The 17,745-nt window shown below is 41.5% G+C and overlaps 1 protein-coding gene and 1 pseudogene across 2 annotated transcripts in view; both read left to right on the top strand.

Annotated features, from left to right (window-relative positions):
• Positions 1-252: 252 nt before the first annotated feature.
• Positions 253-5,524, top strand: LOC124006192 (annotated as a pseudogene).
• A 473-nt stretch (positions 5,525-5,997) lies between these two features.
• The window catches only part of LOC124005103 (nucleoredoxin-like), a 61,903-nt gene continuing 50,155 nt past the window's right edge, over positions 5,998-17,745 (top strand). Inside the window, exon 1 of one of the 2 annotated variants that reach the window (XM_046314039.1) lies at positions 5,998-6,533. In XM_046314039.1, the coding sequence (XP_046169995.1) occupies positions 6,225-6,533 (309 nt within the window). In that variant the 5' untranslated portion in view covers positions 5,998-6,224. Of the gene's footprint in view, positions 6,534-15,514; positions 15,692-17,745 lie in introns of those variants that run through there. The other variant, XM_046314040.1, reaches the window with a different exon arrangement.

Raw genomic sequence — 17,745 nt, 5'->3', positions numbered from 1 at the left:
TTTTCATAGACAAGATGAAGCCTTGTCATGCGTGTTCTGTACTCTAGCAAAGATTATGGATATACTGACAAGATTACTTGTCTCTCTGCCCTAACAATGGGATTCGTTGTCCACAAAGCGGCACAGTGTGCTGTTTAGATCCCACCTATCCTTTCTTTGGATTGGTGGATATCTTATTATTTTAATACTTTTTTGAATATTCGATAAGGGTTGTTGACGTTAATCGTCTGTATTCAATGGAGAGCTGCTATGCTACGAGCCTCATATCATGAATATGCATAGCTATAGAGACAACTCCGATATAAATTGTTTAAAAAATATTTTAAAAAGTTGCGTGGGTGTCAGGTGTTCTACTTATATAAGTGCACTCGTAACAACCTAAGAATTACGAAACGTATATTAAATCAACTAAACATCACGTAGCAAATAAGCCATAAACCAAATTCGACACTCTCATTGACATGCATACAAAAACTCCCCCCCAAAATGCCACCTGATGGACCGAAGCAGATTTCCCTCTGAGTTAAGCCTCTCTCTTTACCTCTTACACTCTGCTTGTAGTATTTTAGAAGCGATCATAGGGCGAAGAGTCCATGTCGTATTTGTTATTGCATGAAATGCTTCATACCTGCTTGCCTAGCCTACGATAATTGATAATACTGCTTCTTATTCTATATCATCATGTCTCATTACGAAGCAGTAAAGGTCCATGGTTATGATGAATTTTGCAAAGCAATGTCTGAGAGGAAAGGAAAGGACATTTTCATATTTCTCTGGTGATAAAAGACGCTCAAGGGTTGAGCTGGTGTCCAGATTGTGTGAAAGGTAACATAAGTATTGTTTTATGGCTATACATTGGTGTACCAAACATGTATAGCAGTTGGCTTTCTTTCCCAGCTGTCTGTCATAGTGTGTCAGTCTCTGCTACATTATGGTTGGCAATTCATGGTAGCCAAGCCAACTAATCTCTGTAAAGTGTTTACAGGGGGTGCTTGTTTTGTGCAATATTTTCTGTATTTTTATTATATATTGAACTGTACTATTGTGTAATTTATGGTGTGCGTAAATCAAAGCCACACACATTTGCCATCTTTCTTCTCCTCCTTCCCCTCCAGCTGAGCCAGTTGTTAGAGGAGAGATGTCCCACCTTCCTGAGGGCTCAGTCTTCTTCTACTGTCAGGTTGGAGAGAGGCCATAGTATGTAGGCTACTCAACTTTTTCTTCATATTCACTGGTGATGATAGCAGAATGATAGTGTTGTGCAATCCACAGGCGATAGAAAATAAGTATTCTTCTTACCCTCTGACCGTAGATTGCTTTGTATGTTTTTATTTTTAGTTTGGTCAGGGTGTGATGTGGGTGGGTATTCTGTTTTATTCTATGTTTGCTATGGTTCCCAATCAGAGGCAGCTGTCAATTGTTGTCTCTGATTGAGAACCATACTTAGGCTGCCTGGTTTCGCCCTTGAGTTGTGGGTAGTTATTTTGTGTGTATCAGCTGACAGAACTGTTTCGTACTTGTTATGGCTCGTTATTTTTTTTAGTGTTCCGTTTTGATTAAATTGACAACATGAACACTTACCACGCTGCGCTTTGGTCTACTCCGTCTTCCACTAACGAAAACCGTTACACCCTCAAATGCAGCTAGAAGTTTTGAAAAGCTTAAATACATTGTACAAGTTGTAACATCATGAATTGTTGTCTCTCTTGGACAGCATATTTGAAATGAGCAAAATACACTGAACAATATAAACGCAATATGTAACGTGTTGGTTTCTTGAGCTGAAATAAAAGGTACCAGAAATGTTGTGCACAAATTTGTTTACATCCCTGTTGATGAGCATTTTATCCTTTGTCAAGATAATCCATCCACCTGACAGATCCACCTGGCAGGTGTGGCATATCAAGAAGCTGATTAAATTAATGATCATTACACAGGTGCAACTTGTGCTGGGGACAATAAAAGGCCACTCTTGGCATGCTGACTGAGGAATGTTCACCAGAGCTGATGACAGGTAATTTAATGTTAATTTCTCAACCATAAGCCTCCAACGTCGTTTTAGAGAATTTGGCAGTACTTCCAACTGGCCTCAGCCACAGACCATGTGTATGGCATTGTGTGAGCGGTTAGCTGATGTTGCTGTTGTGAAGAGTGCCCTATGGTGGTGGTGGGGTTATGGTATGAGCAGGCATAAGTTAAGGACAACACAATTTAATTTTATCGATGGCAAATGTAATGCACAGAGATACCATGATGAGATCCTGAGGCCCATTCATCCGCTGCCATCACCTCATGTTTCAGCATTATAATTGACGGCCCCATGTCGCGAGGATCTGGGCACAATTCCTGGAAGCTGGAAATTTCCCATTTATTCCATGTCCCGAATACTCACCAGACATGTAGTGGTGGAATAATTACCCAAGTGTCATGCATGTCTGGGATGCTCTGGATAGACGTGTACAACAGCGTGTTCCAATATCCAGCAACTTCACACAGGCCTTGAAGAGGAGTGGGACAACATTCCACAGGCCACAATCAACAGCCTGATCAACTCTATGCAAATGAATTAGTCACGCTGCATGAGGCAAATTGTGGTCACACCAGATACCGACTGGTTTTCTGATCCACGTCCTTACCTTTCAAGGTATCTTGTAACCAGATGTATATCTATATTCCCAGTTGTGTGAAATCCATAGATTAGGGCCTAATGAATTTCATTTTATGAACTCAGTTAAATCTTTTAAATTATTGCATGTTGCGTTTATGTTCAGTGTATGTATATAGTGCACAAAATTATACATTTGACCTAAATGTCTGACTTTTGGATTTAGCTTAATATACAATGGGGAGAATAAGTATGATACACTGCCGATTTTGCAGGTTTTCCTACTTACAAAGCATGTAGAGGTCCAATTTTTTATCATAGGTACACTTCAACTGTGAGACGGAATCTAAAACAAATCCAGAAAATCACGCAATTGAATTACTTAAAAATCATACATTTTATTGTATGACATAAGTATTTGATACATCAGAAAATCAGAACCTAATATTTGGTACAGAAACCTTTTGTTTGCAATTACAGAGACGATAAGTTTCCTGTAGTTCTTGACCAGGTTTGCACACTGCAGCAGGGATTTTGGCCCACTCCTCCATACAGACCTTCTCCAGATCCTTCAGGTTTCGGGGCTGTCGCTGGGCAATACGGACTTTAAGCTCCCTCCAAAAATGTTCTATTGGGTTCAAGTCTGGAGACTGGCTAGGCCACTCCAGGACCTTGAGATGCTTCTTACGGAGCCACTCCTTAGTTTCCCTGGCTGTGTGTTTCGGGTCGTTGTCATGCTGGAAGACCCAGCCACGACCCATCAATGCTCGTACTGAGGGAAGGAGGTTGTTGGCCCAAGATCTCACAATACATGGCCCCATCCATCCTCCCCTCAAGACTGTGCAGTCGTCCTGTCCCCTTTGCAGAAAAGCATCCCCAAAGAATGATGTTTCCACCTCCATGCCTCACGGTTGGGATGGTGTTCTTGGGGTTGTACTCATCCTTCTTCTTCCTCTAAACACAGCGAGTGGAGTTTAGACCAAAAAGCTCTATTTTTGTCTCATCAGACCACATGACCTCCTATTCCTCCACTGGATCATCCAGATGGTCATTGGCACACTTCAGATGGGCCTGGACATGCGCTGTCTTGAGCAGGGGGACCTTGCATGCACTGCAGGATTTTAATCCATGACGGCGTAGTGTGTTACTAATGGTTTTCTTTGAGACTGTGGTCCCAGCTCTCTTCAGGTCATTGACCAGGTCCTGTCGTGTAATTCTGGCCTGATCCCTCACCTTCCTCATGATCATTGATGCCCCACGAGGTGAGATCTTGCATGGAGCCCCAGACCGAGGGTGATTGACCGTCATCTTGAATTTCTTCCATTTTCTAATAATTGCGCCAACAGTTGTTACCTTCTCACCAAACTGCTTGCCTATTGTCCTGTAGCACATCCCAACCTTGTGCAGGTCTACAATTTTATCCCTGATGTCCTTACACAGCTCTCTGGTCTTTGCCATTGTGGAGAGGTTGGAGTCTGTTTGATTAAGTGTGTGGACAGGTGTCTTTTATACAGGTAACGAGTTCAAACAGGTGCAGTTAATACAGGTAATGAGTGGAGAACAGGAGGGCTTCTTAAAGAAAAACTAACAGGTCTGTGAGAGCCGGAATTCTTACTGGTTGGTAGGTGATCAAATACTTATGTCATGCAATAAAATGCTAATTAATTACTTAAAAATCATACATTGTGATTTTCTGGATTTTTGTTTTAGATTCCGTCTCTCACAGTTGAAGTGTACCTATGATAAAAAAATTACAGAACTCTACATGCTTTGTAAGTAGGAAAACTTGCAAAATCATCAGTGTATCAAATACTTGTTCTCCCCACTGTACCTTTTCATCTTCGACCAGTTGGAAGGATCCCAATAATGAATTCAAGAAGACTCTGAAGCTCAGTGGAGTTCCCACTCTGATCCGATATGGCACGGTGAGCATAAGTGCATGGCAAGATGACAAAGAAGAGTTTCTGTTATCAATTTTAAAAGTGTGGCATTTTCTTTTGGATTTTGTTGTAACACTCAATGGGTCCCAAAAGTGTTTTATTATAATTTTATAGATAGTCAATCTGTAAAAAAAATATAAAATAAAAACACATTCGTGTTAACACATTAGTGAGGTTGTTATTAACCATTTATAAACTTTTTATAAATTCTTAATGAAATATACCTTCAGGGAAAGGGTTACCAAAACATGCTAAGTTCTGTTTATTTTCTTCCATCTAATTCAGCCTCAGAAGCTGGTTGAGGAGGAGTGCTTCAAAGCTGACCTGGTGAGGATGATGTTCACTGAGGACTAGAGGGCTACAGAGGACCACACTTGCCCTGCACTTGGTCATCTTCCATTTTCCCCCTCTCCTGAGATCCAGTCCCAGCCCAATCACCTTTTCACTACACTTGATTGAATTGATTGTTTCTTTGGAATTCAAATACACACTCCTCTCCCTGCGAGGTAGTGTCAATCAGTGAATGTGTTGCTATTCTTACATGGAAATAAAAAGCAACTATAACATAACCAGAGGCCTTGGTAGAGCTAGCTGACTGCTTTTAGAACTTGATGTTTAATTTAGTAAATTAAATAGACGAGTTATAATAACATAGCCCACTTTTGACAAATAAATTAGATTCCCATAAGTGGTAGGCAGCCTACTCCTAGAATGTGTTGGGCCGGACAAATTGTGTCAAATGAATTGAATCTCATCAATTGATGATTCTTGTTTCTTACTTACGGCAGTAATCTATAGAGTGAGGATATAAACTGAAGCATTACCTTGTATACTGTGATTGTTATAGTGTATAACTTAGTCAAATTAAAAGAAATGATGGCTGGATTAAAATATTTTAATGTGTGAAAAGAAGTTTGTCTATAGTGCAGTTCACTTTGTGAGAAGCTAGGTGGCTCCCTCAGCTTGTCTAAATATATTAGGCCTAGTATGTCTTATAATAACATTTTCAAAATCTGAAATTATAGAAATATAAATTGTAACTTTTTATGTGAAATTACAAATTAGATAATATAATTGGCACATTTGATATGTCTTTGTAAACCGAGAAAAAAAAGTAAGCTCCTTATAGGCTCATGAAGAAGAAAAAAGTAACCTATCCCTAGTGCTGTCATATGGGTTTAATGTACACATAGGCCTAAACATGTCATGTGTCTACCATGTAGGCCTAAACATGCTCAATGCTGATAACAATCAGTCATTGAATAGTGAACTTGATCAAGTAGTGTTATTAAATACCAAATCAAACAAAGGTGGTCTAAATGTTTTATATTACATGCATCAATAATATTATATTGACTCAACATCGCCATTTTATAACTAGGTATCATGAAAGAGTTGCTTGCTTTGAAGTGATGAGCGCAACCAGAATAAGAGGAGTATTAGTGGAGCGCATTCCTGCACACCGCACATTGGAGCGGCTGAGCTGAGAAGCGGAAAAGGGTATCTGTCGTCGTGCACACATTTGAGCATAGGCTATACCACGAATTGGGGCTCTCCAAGGAAGCTAAATTGGAGGACGAGGGCGTGTTTGTTTTTACTGAGCCTTTCAGTTTTCATTTTCTGCAGTCTTGGTAAGAGAACGGAATATATTAGGGTCTGTTTCAAGGACTCGAGCAGAGATGTCAGAGTTTCTGGTGAATCTACTCGGGGAGCGGCTCGTCAACAGCGAGACAGCCGAGGTGGATGTACAGGCGCTGGGCAGCAAGCTGTCCCTGGTCGGGCTCTACTTCGGCTGCAGTTTAAACGGCCCCTGTAAGCAGTTCAACGCCAGTCTGTGTGAGTTTTATAGCAAGTTCAAAAAATCATCTGAACATAAAGACACATTGGAAATCGTCTTCGTCTCATCTGATCAGGACCAGAAACATTGGCAAGACTTTTTACAGGAGATGCAATGGCCGGCGTTGCCTTTCAAAGATAGACACAAAAAGGTAAGAAGTGACCAATTAATACAAATGTGAATCTGGAATTGAGTCACGATATAAAAAAACACATGTGACAGAAATATATTTAGCCTACCCTGGCCACTTGGCCAATAAACCCTTACTTAATTAAACACTTGGCCCAATTACATAGGCCTACCTTACAGTGCACAGGTATATGCATTTATTTGGGTCATTGGACATAATGGCGGTGGAACCAAAAGGTGATACAGGGTCTAACATATTTTGTTTCTAATGTTGCCAGCTGACCTATTTTTCAGTAGGTAGATTCGTTTGTCTCTCATGTATACATAATATGGTTTACAGAAGGCCCAATGTTTTTATTCCAGGTTCCATTGTTTGTATTGGATATAATATATAGCCGATCTATTGTGCACCCCAGTGGCATGTGTCACAGGTTCTCTACAGCCTATATATCCATATTGAAATAAGATAATGATACACACACACACACACACACACACACACACACACACACACACACACACACACACACACACACACACACACACACACACACACACACACACACACACACCGGTAGTGGGAATAAATGCTAATGTTAAAATGTATTGTTATTCATAGTGGCATTTGTAGAATCCTTTTAATTCAAACACTCAGGTAACAAATTACATTGTTTTGGGGCAGGACAATTGACAAAAAATTATTGTCAAGATATTGACCAAAACTGGACTTATTGTAGGCCTATAGCAATTAGAAATAGTGACAATGCTATATAAATATTGATTTAAATATAGTTCAAAAGGTTTTGTTTTAATTGTTTGTTCTATACATGGATACCTAATATCTAAGGTTTATTCTAGCCAAGGTGAAATGATCGATGCTGAAAATTGTTATTGTAAAAATACAAAGGAAAAAGGTATAATGTGTTTTTGATCAAGTGTTTGTGAAATATGTGAGACTCTATACAATGACCCAGTCTTTAGCTGTTAGGCTGTTGTTCAATGAGTTTAATTGCAGGGCCATTATTTAGGATACAGAAGTCAACATCTCACAATAGGCCTACATTACACAGCTATTGGAAAACACCCATACATTTTGAAAAAAGGATAAGGTTTAATCAAATTTCCTATAAATAAACCTCTAGGTGACACTCATTAATTTAATTTTATTCGCATTATCTGTCCATTTTGTTTCATATGAATTTAATGTAATGGTTTCAAAACAGATGGATGTTGAAAGATTGAGCTTAATCATCATAACCTTTCACAGAAAAGCTTTTTCTATGTACACTGTCCATTTATTTATTCATTATTTTACCTTGCACACAACAAACTAAATGTCCTTAATGTATCACAATTATTCTGATGTTCTTTTATTATGTTTAAAAAAATGCTTTTTATTTAACTAGCCAAATCAGTTAAGACACGTTGTTATTTACAATGACAACCCACTGTTCCTAGGTTAACTGCCTTGTTCAGGGGCAGAACAACAGATTTTTACCTTGTCAGCTTGGGGATTTGATCGGTTACTGGCCCAATGTTCTAACCACTAGGCTACCTGCCGCCCTCTTCCGTGTGTGCAATTTGACTAATTATTACAGTTACTGTCCCATATAATTAATCTAGGCCTATATTGAAAATATGATTACCACAATATCTTCATGTCTGTATTTATTTTCTGGACATGAATTGAATAAACATACAAATAGCATGTTGTGAAAGCCTTTTTAAATGTTTAGGCTGATGTCAGAGTGTTTTGTATAATGTACATTTATGGGTACAGGATTAGAAATAGTATACCTAGATGATACCTGCATAATGCTGCAGGTTCACCCACATCAGGATCCATTTTGGGTCCTCCCCACTTACAGTTTCCTACATACGTCAGCATGTCTGTGTTAAAAACAAATGATGATCCTTAATAACAAATTACAATTAATCCCACTGAGACTGTCTCGGCTAGCCGATGTGTCTCGGCTTGAAGCTGCATGCACATAATCCATATGCTATAAAGAATATCATTGTGTACATTGCAATCGTTAGGGAGAGGAGGGTAGAGGGAGAGAGCCGAGTTAGTGTGAGTGTGAATATAAATCTAATTGTCTGCAGAGAACAGACCTGCGCCATTCTCAGTGCCCTGCTGCTGCTACCCTGTTGGCAGTACAGGACATTAAATCCAGTAATGGCTGGTGAAGACATTATCATGGTCTCTAGGCCCCACAGGATAGGTAAAAAATACAATCTCACAGTGAAGAAAACAAACCAGGAAATCATACCATACTGTTTCTATCTTTTTAAAATAATGGGAGCAGAATATGGTGATAAAGGAGGCTGGCTTTTAGTTGGATGGTGATAATTTCCTTGTCCTAAATCTCTTTCATTTGGAAATATTCTCTCTGTATTAACATTATATGTATGTGTATGTGTGTGTATGTATATATATATATATATATTTAGCACTCTTCCGTGTCTTATTACGTTGCCACACTAGGCTAGTAAGAATAGTTCTGCATGCACTACTATCAGCCAGTGGAATAATATTTTGTACAATGTGGCATTTTAGGGGATGTTTTTTAAATGTATTTACCTGATCTAGGCCTACCCAGTTTACCGACATACCAGCAAGTAATTACTACATCAACATTTGACTACCTCTTCAATGAAATGGAGACATTTAGGATGATTATCTTACAACTGTAAGGGTATACGAGACCTTTTTTAAATGAGCCTTGGCCTCTTGGCTCCACACCATCCAACCCTTCCCCATGTTCATCAAATAGCGTGCTGTATATATTTTATGAACTGTTTGTGAATTTTCTTAGTGCAGTCTTTTCCTGTAGAACCCTAACCCTCACTTTTAATAGGTGCAGCTTATTTAGATTCAATCAAGGCCCTTTTTTAATGTGCTGCAGATTGTTTGTGTTTCACTTCATTATGCAGTCCAGGCGTGAAGGAGGGGAATGATGGAGGCATTTGATTTGAGGGCGGGAGGGATGGGAGTTGTTTTGGGCCAGTCTGGGAGGAGCGTATAGCCACATTGCAGCCTTATTGTGTTCTGAATGCTGCTGGTGGAAAATATTCTGCAGCATTAACATTGCCATTGTTCATAATTCGAGTGCGGCCATGACTTGGCTACCTGAGGGTTGTGTACAACTTTGCATTTAACTCGGACAGTGCCACCAGTATTAATTGCAGAGTAATTGTGACCTTCAGTACAGCAGGGGCCTGAATGAGTGTGTCTGTTAGGGGTTTAATTAACCTCTGGCCTGCTCTGTTTTGTATACTGAAGAGTTGCTGTTTCATTGAGCAGTCAGATGTAGGTCTCACTACCCTAGCCTTCTGACATGTCCTAAGGCAAGTACATGTTTAGGGTTTACTTAAGGTTTCATGTGGCCTATATATTTCCCCCCAGAATGATTCTTGTGGCATTGACGTGAATGTGATTTCTGCTCCTGTAGCCAGGCTTTATAATGCATTCGATGGCGTTGTAGCCTTGTGGGTTGGCTATGTAGTCTCAGCCTTTGTCGTCTGCACAGATGTGGCCTTATCACCAGGACGGGTATATGAAGCTCCTGGAACCTGATAAGAGAAGCTTTGCTTCAGAGGAGATATCATCTGTATATATGTATCAGCTGCGTGTCTACATGAGCTGGCTAATTATTTATTACCATTTATATGCTGTTTATTTTCCACTCATTCTTCACATTTTATATTAACAGGACTTTTTCGTTTATTTAAAAAAATAAGGTGACAACCTCACCAATGTGACTTATCAGTGCTTGTTATCATACACAGTTGTCCAAAGGCATCATCCGTGCCTATATTGCGATCAGAACCCGTTTCCAGTAAATGGGAGGGAAGGGAAGACTAGGTAATGCTCTATTCTAAATCAACATGTCTGTGTAGAAGAAACACATTTGAATCCAGATCTTGCCTGTATGTGAGTGTGATCATAGCAACCAGTGAGAGAGAGTGTGTGTGAAAGAGGGGGAGGGAGAGCGATACCTAATTGGTGTATGATGTTGACCTGGTGGAGGGCTACGTTGTGGGTCTGTGGGTAGTAAGTGGCCCTCTTCTCAGGCCTGGCTGGGCTCTGGCTGTCGGCAGGGGAGGCGAGAGAGGCAGCTCTGTTGATCGACACAGGGCTCATCTCCTGGCACAGCCAGCAATCTCTCTCCATCGCCGCTTTCAGAGCCCCATCACCCACCAGGCCCCTCTCTTCCTCCCTCCGTCCACCCCTCATACAGTAGTTTCCCCTCCCTTCTCATTCCCTACACTGCACTTGCTTTCTCTTGTCCTATGTAGTCTATTCTGTTGCTCACATCGCTGGGAATGTTTATTATCTAACTATGCAGAGACGAGATGACTTACTGAGGACATCGTCTTACGTCTTTTACAAGTGAGGGGATTTAGTGTTTTGAAAGGACCTTGGGGGCATTAGGTTTGTGACTATAAGGCAGGTTTTCGTTTTGAAGAGTCACATAAGGAGTCTGGCCCACTGCAGTGTCGTGCTCCCCTGGGTCGGAGCCAGCTTCATGAGGACTAGAGCCACAGCTGCTAGGTGTTTCAGAGAGGGGCTAAGGGTGCCTGTCATCAGAGTGTCACTGATCTGATGAAAACTGCACCGCGCCCTGCTCATCACATATCTCAGCCCTGCTCATCACATATCTCAGCCCTGCGCCTCCTTGTGCCTGCTGCACTCCTTTGATTCCAGCAGGAGCAGCTGGAAAAAGCCTGCTGCATGCCCTCTTGTCTGCAGGTGATAGTGTGCAATTCATTATCTGTAAATGTCACATTTGGTTGGGGTTGACCTGTGTAGATGCTCTCTTACCTGTCAATTTCACATGTGTGTGAAATAGTTTGGGCTGATATACTGCTGCTGATAAGTGGATAACTAGGTGAACAAACACTGAGCCTTATTACACACAGGGTTAAACACTTCTGATAAACCGTATGGCTCATGCTGAGAGGACCTAGTTTAAAGTTATTCCCATCAGTCAGGATGAAAGACTTGGCTAGATAACCCTCTCCTGAAGAGATGGTAAGTAAGACCACCATGATAAGATTGCATACATAAATGATCAAGGCTAGCTATGCAGTGGGGTGACCCCAAGTGCTTAATTTGTAAATCGGGAGGTGCCTGAACAAAAAGGGAGCATGAAAGGGTGGTAACCGATGGGGCTGTGAGATACCGGATGAACCTATGGGGGGGAAACCCCTTTTCTAATAAAGCATTGCATACATGTCATCGTAGTGGCGTAGAGGTGCTTGCAGGAGTTGCACACATGGGATACCTTTTTATAGCCTACGGTCCGAGAAAGATTTGGCCTTTCTATAAACTAATTTCATGCAATTTTCTGTAATTTTACATGACTGGAGACCTTAGCATAGTCTTTTTCTAATACCGCACAAATGATCGAAATGACCGGCTACTGATAAGCAAAATCTGAGAATAATAAAAAACGACTTTGTTTTGAATCCTTCAATAGATTAAGGCCTAGGTGTGTGGAGACACATGTTCTACAATCTGAGGAGGACATTCTAGTTCTAGAAAAGTTTTCCAGTTTCTATAAGTCACTCAATGATGATCGTCTCACACACTGGAGATGGTCTGTGTGCTCGTGCCAAAAGCATCTCTCATTTTACTTTGTCAAACAATGCTGTTCACTCAATAGGCCTATTTGGAAGTTGATAGAATATTTTGGAAGCCTCTACAGACAGATAGACTTCTCTGTTCAGCAGGAGCCATTTGCTTTCCAACCTGTGTTTTCCCCTGATTGTATTTGAGATATTGCGAAAGACCTGTTTTGGCTGCATGCTGTTCACTGACAGATTTGCCGCACATTCAGGACTGTTACACACAATCCACATCTAGGCAATAAAAAAAGAAACTATTGATCCTCTTTGGGTAAATGATAGGCTTATATTCCTGGTGTAGTATTCTGAATTCATTACATTTCTTTCTGAACAGATAGCAGTAATTCTTTAACTTTGGAAAATGTATTTACATTTATCAGGGGTGCTGCAGCGTCCTTCCCGCAGCTATGATTCTATCAGGAAATAAATGATGAATTACAATGCTGGTGAGATGGTTGCAGCCTCATGGCTATCAGAGATGATAGAAAGTGAATCTCATTCTAGTTCTGTGAGAGATGCAGGCACGCTTCTCTCTCACCACAGCACCAGCCAATCAAATGTATTTATAAAGCCCATTTTACATCAGCAGATGTCACAAAGTGCTGTACAGAAACCCAACCTGAAATGCCAAACGGCAAGCAATGCAGATGTAGAAGTATGGTGGCTAGGAAAAACTCCCTAGAAAGGCAAGAACCTAGAGAGGAACCAGGCTCTAAGGGATGGCCAGTCCTTTTCGGGCTGTGCCGGGTGAAGATTTTAAGAGTGCATGGCCATGACGGCTAGATTGTTCTTCAAGATGTTCAAACATTCATAGATGACCCACAGGGTCAAATAATAATCCCAGTGGTTGTAGTAGGGTGCAACAGGTCAGTACCTCAGGTGTAAATGTCAGTTGGCTTTTCATAGCCAAGCATTGACGTTGAGACCGCAAGTGTGGGAGCGAGAGAGTCAAAAACAGCAGTTCCGGGACAAGGTAGCTCATCTGGTGAACAGGTCAGGGTTCCTTAGCCACAGGCAGAACAGTTGAAACTGGTGCAGCACCACGACCAGGTGGACTGGGGACAGCCAGGAGTCATCAGGCCAGGTTGTCCTGAGGCATGGTCATGGGGCTCCTGTCCTCCAGGAGGGAAGGGAGAGAGAGGGACCATACTTAAATTCACACAAGACCTCAGAGAATTACACCAGATATAACAGGCTGATCCTAGCCCCCCAGCACATAATAGACTATTGCAGCATAGATACTGGAGGCTGAGACAAGGTGGGGTGGGTTGGGGGACACTGTGGCCCTGTCCAACGATACCCCCCGGACAGGGCCAACCAGGCAGGATATAACCCTACCCACTTTTCCAAAACAAAGCCCCCATGCCACTAGAGGGATGTCAACAGACCACCAACTTACTACCCTGAGGGGTGGCAGGGTAGCCTAGTGGTTAGAGTGTTGGGCTAGTAACCGGAAGGTTGCAAGTTCAAATCCCTGAGCTGACAGGGTACAAATTTGTCGTTCTACCCATTGTTCCTAGGCCGTCATTGAAAAAAATAATTTGTTTTTAACTGACTTGCCTAGTTAAATAAAGGTAAAATAAAAATAAATATCCCACAAAGTAATGTAATGTAAATAATCTACACTACCGCTCAAAAGTTTGGGATCACTTAGAAATGTCCTTGTTTTTTAAAGAAAAGCACATTTTTCTTGTCCATTAAAAGAACATCAAATTGATCAGAAATACAGTGTAGACATTGTTAATGTTGTAAATGACTGTTGTAGATGGAAAATGGCAGATAAAAAAAGAAAAAACATTTTATTTTATTATTAAAAAATATATATATATGTGGAATATCTACATAGGCGTACAGAGGCCCATTATCAGCAACCATCACTCCTGTGTTCCAATGACACATTGTGTTAGCTAATCCAAGTTTATCATTTTAAAGGGCTAATTGATCATTAGAATACCCTTTTGCAATTGTTAGCACAGCTGGAAACTGTTGTTCTGATTGAAGAAGCAATAAAACTGGCCATCTTTAGACTAGTTGAGTATCTGGAGCATCAGCATTTGTGGGTTTGATTACAGGCTCAAAATGGCCAGAAACAAAACTTTCTTCTGAAACTTGTCAGTCTATTCTTATTCTGAGAAATTAAGGCTATTTAAAGCAAGAAATTGCCAAGAAACTGAAGATCTCGTACAACACTGTGTACTACTCCCTTCACAGAACAGTGCAAACTAGCTCAGACCAGAATAGAAAGCGTTGGAGGCCCCGGTGCACAATTGAGCAAGAAGACATTAGTGTCTAGTTTGAAAAACAGGCGCCTCACAAGTCCTCAACTGGCAGCTTCAATAAATAGTACCCGCAAAACACCAGTCTCAACGTCAACAGTGAAGAGGCGACTCCGGGATGCTGACCTTCTAGGCAGAGTTGTGAAGAAAAAGCCATATCTCAGACTGGCCAATAAAAAGAAAGGATTAAGATGGGCAAAAGAACACAGGCACTGGACAGAGGAACTCTGCCTAGAAGGCCAGCATCCCGGAGTCTCCTCTTCACTGTTGACGTTGAGACTGGTGTTTGTGAGAGGTGACAATAGGTTGATGTTAAAGGGGAGTTTAAGTTACCCTCTGAAAACTGGTGAAAACAGTGTGGCTGACTGTCCTCTAAGCAACCTGATCTGTTTCTACATCCGTTATCTGCCTGTAAATGTAAACACACAAAGACGCTGAGGCTGTGACCTTGGTCTGTGAACTACTGAAAAGATACACTGGGATTGAGCCTATGGCTTTTTCCCCACTATTCTGCAGCTGACACATTGATACAGGCTCTCTGTTTGTGGTTTTCGACCAGAAGTTTCCACAGTAGAGTACTAGCATGGCCATGTCTTCACCACATTGTCTACAGTAACACTGCAATGAGAACAACTGATGATTCTCCAGCTTATGTACATTATTCCAAACCAACCTCAATTAGCACATACTAGCCTCTCCAAGAATGCCCACTTTCCTCATTTAGTTTCTTCAAATGCGCTAAATACAGGAAATGGAATACCAGAGACACTGACTAGATATTAATTAAGAATGACTTTGTTTATTTTCCATGGAAATAAACGTTGTTGTTCTGTCTTGATGATCCTACCCTCATCTGCTGTTTTCCTTGCGATGCTGCCATGTCCATATTTGCTTAGCGAACGTGGTGTGAGATTTCACCAGGTCTTTAGGACCCCCCCCCTCTCCAGTGAAAACAGTCTTCTCGTCTGTCATTTCCTCCCACACCCCAGTTCTGCATTCATTTCCAGCATAATAACTCTGTAGCAACCCCCGCCCCCCCCAGAGGCAGTCTGCCATCCGGAACAGAGCTCATGTCTTTCGGTTTCCTTTTGTTTTCTCTCCTAGATTGCAAGGCTTTTGTTTCTTTCACCAGTTACAGTTTCCCTCTCATCATACCTTCTGATCATATTTCTCCAGAGGAGGCATAGGAAACCATGGTGATCAGTGAATACATGGTGTAGTGGTCAGAGAAGTGGACTGATGTACGGAGGAATGTTTATCTGGAAGGAAGGTAAATTGAGCCAAGCCTCCACATTTTATTACACATGCACAGCTCTCACAGTTGTTGTTTACATTTTCCGCGTAATAACAGTTGATTTTCAATGACTGTTTTGTATACAATGCAAGAAGTCCTTAGTCTCTACACTGAAACATTCCCCTCAAATATCCTCTCTCCCTGTGCTATTGTCTCACCAGCCTAATAGGAGATGGATGGCAGACCGTTGAATGAGAAGGGTGTGAATCCTGGTCATGTGACTATTCTGCAGCTCTAGCTCCTGTCTGAAAGAGGCTTACTATGCAAACAGGCCCACTGTCCCAGCTTGTAGCCTGGCAGACTGACACATTGGCTCTAGCCCTGCTGTCTTGTCTACTATTGAGTTGTTGGGAGCAAGTGGTGGGAGTATTTATTTTTTTATTTTTTTATTATTCTGCTGTGAGAACCCAAATACCATTACAGGGTACATTATAATATTACATTTCCAGTATAATCAATCTGTAATCTATGTATAACTACAGTGCAGATACTGTCGGAAGGCACTGAGCAGGAGAGGAATAATATGAGGACTGGACTGGTAGTGTGACTGTGGGAGCCTAAGAGACTGACTGCTCTGCACTGCTGTAATCTTAAAAAGCTTTGTGACAAAGAGGACGGAGCTGTATCCAATCCACATCTCTGTAAGAGTGCAGAGAGGGTGGTGCTGAGGGAGAGAATATGTGGTGAGGAGGGTGAGGTTAAGAGTTGAGAAAGAGCAGGAATCTCAAGGAGATGATCCTTATTGTGGCTGGAAACGTACAACGTTTTCATTAAATCCGATCTTGAATTATAGATTTGAATTTCTTTTGGTCCAGATTTTCAAATAACCATTGACTTTCCAAACAGATGTTTTTCTTTACCCTACTGTACTGCAATTCTCTGTTACCTAAAAGGGGGACTGATGTGGGTAAGGTTCCATTTGAGGTCTCAGTAAGCCCCAGTGAAAGGGGAACAGTCACAACTCTGAAGTAATGTTCTGTCACATCCCTTGCGACAGTTCAAAGAATTTGGCTCCAACAGTCATCTCTCCTGGGAGGAGAGCAAGGCTTGGTTTCAGGCCAAGCCATTTAATCTCCGTGTCAGGTATCTTACAGCCAATTAGCATCTCCTCAAAAGTCACTTTAAAAAAAGGTTCCCCATGCTCCTGTCCTGCTGTTTGGACAGAGTTCACCCTACAAGTGTTTTTTACTCTGACGACTTGGTTCGATGAGTTTCTCTACATTGTGGTGCTGTATTCTGATCCTAGTCCCCTCTAAAGACAGATTTGATTGTTGGAAAGCCGCTTATCTCCAGCTACTAGATAATGAGGTGTTAGAGGGCAGGAGCTGGTGTTTGTCTAATGAGGTTGGATGGCAACGCATTGTTTTCTGAAAGATTCCTTTCCATAATATTGAATCAGCCATTTTCCAGCCAATCTCTATGGCAGAACGTCAACACTTCTCTAAAGAGCTTTCAATTTGAGCTGATTGGGGTAATATGAAATTGTCAAGTTTCCCCTAACTGTCAGAATGGTTATGGCAGAAGGAACCAAATGTAGCTACAGCAAAAGTATGTGGACATCTCATTCCACAATTATGGCCATTAATATTGAGTTGGTCCCCCCCTTTGCTGCTATAACAGCCTCCAGTCTTCTGGGAAGGGGCTTTCACTTGATGTTGGAACATTGCTGCGGAGACATGCTTCCATTCAGCCACAAGAGCATTAGTGAGGTCGGGCACTGATGTTGGGCGATTAGGCCTGGCTCGCAGTCGGCGTTCCAATTCATCCCAAAGGGTTGAGGTCAGGGCTCTGTGCAGGCCAGTCAAGTTCATCCACACTGATCTCAACAAACCATTTCTGCATGGACCTCGCTTTTGGCATTTCATGCTGAAACAGGAAAGGGCCTTCCCCAAACTGTTGCCACAAAGTTGGAAGCACAGAATCGTGTAGGATGTCATTGTATGCAGTAGCGTTAAGATTTCCCTTCAATGGAACTAAGGGGCCTAGCCCGAACCATGAAAAACAGACACAGACCATTATTCCTTCCACCA

This window comes from Oncorhynchus gorbuscha, linkage group LG19 (genome assembly GCF_021184085.1).
Source record: "Oncorhynchus gorbuscha isolate QuinsamMale2020 ecotype Even-year linkage group LG19, OgorEven_v1.0, whole genome shotgun sequence".
NCBI classification, from domain to species: domain Eukaryota; kingdom Metazoa; phylum Chordata; class Actinopteri; order Salmoniformes; family Salmonidae; genus Oncorhynchus; species Oncorhynchus gorbuscha.
Note: the sequence above shows the minus strand (reverse complement) of the source record. Positions and strands in the feature narration are given on the sequence as shown.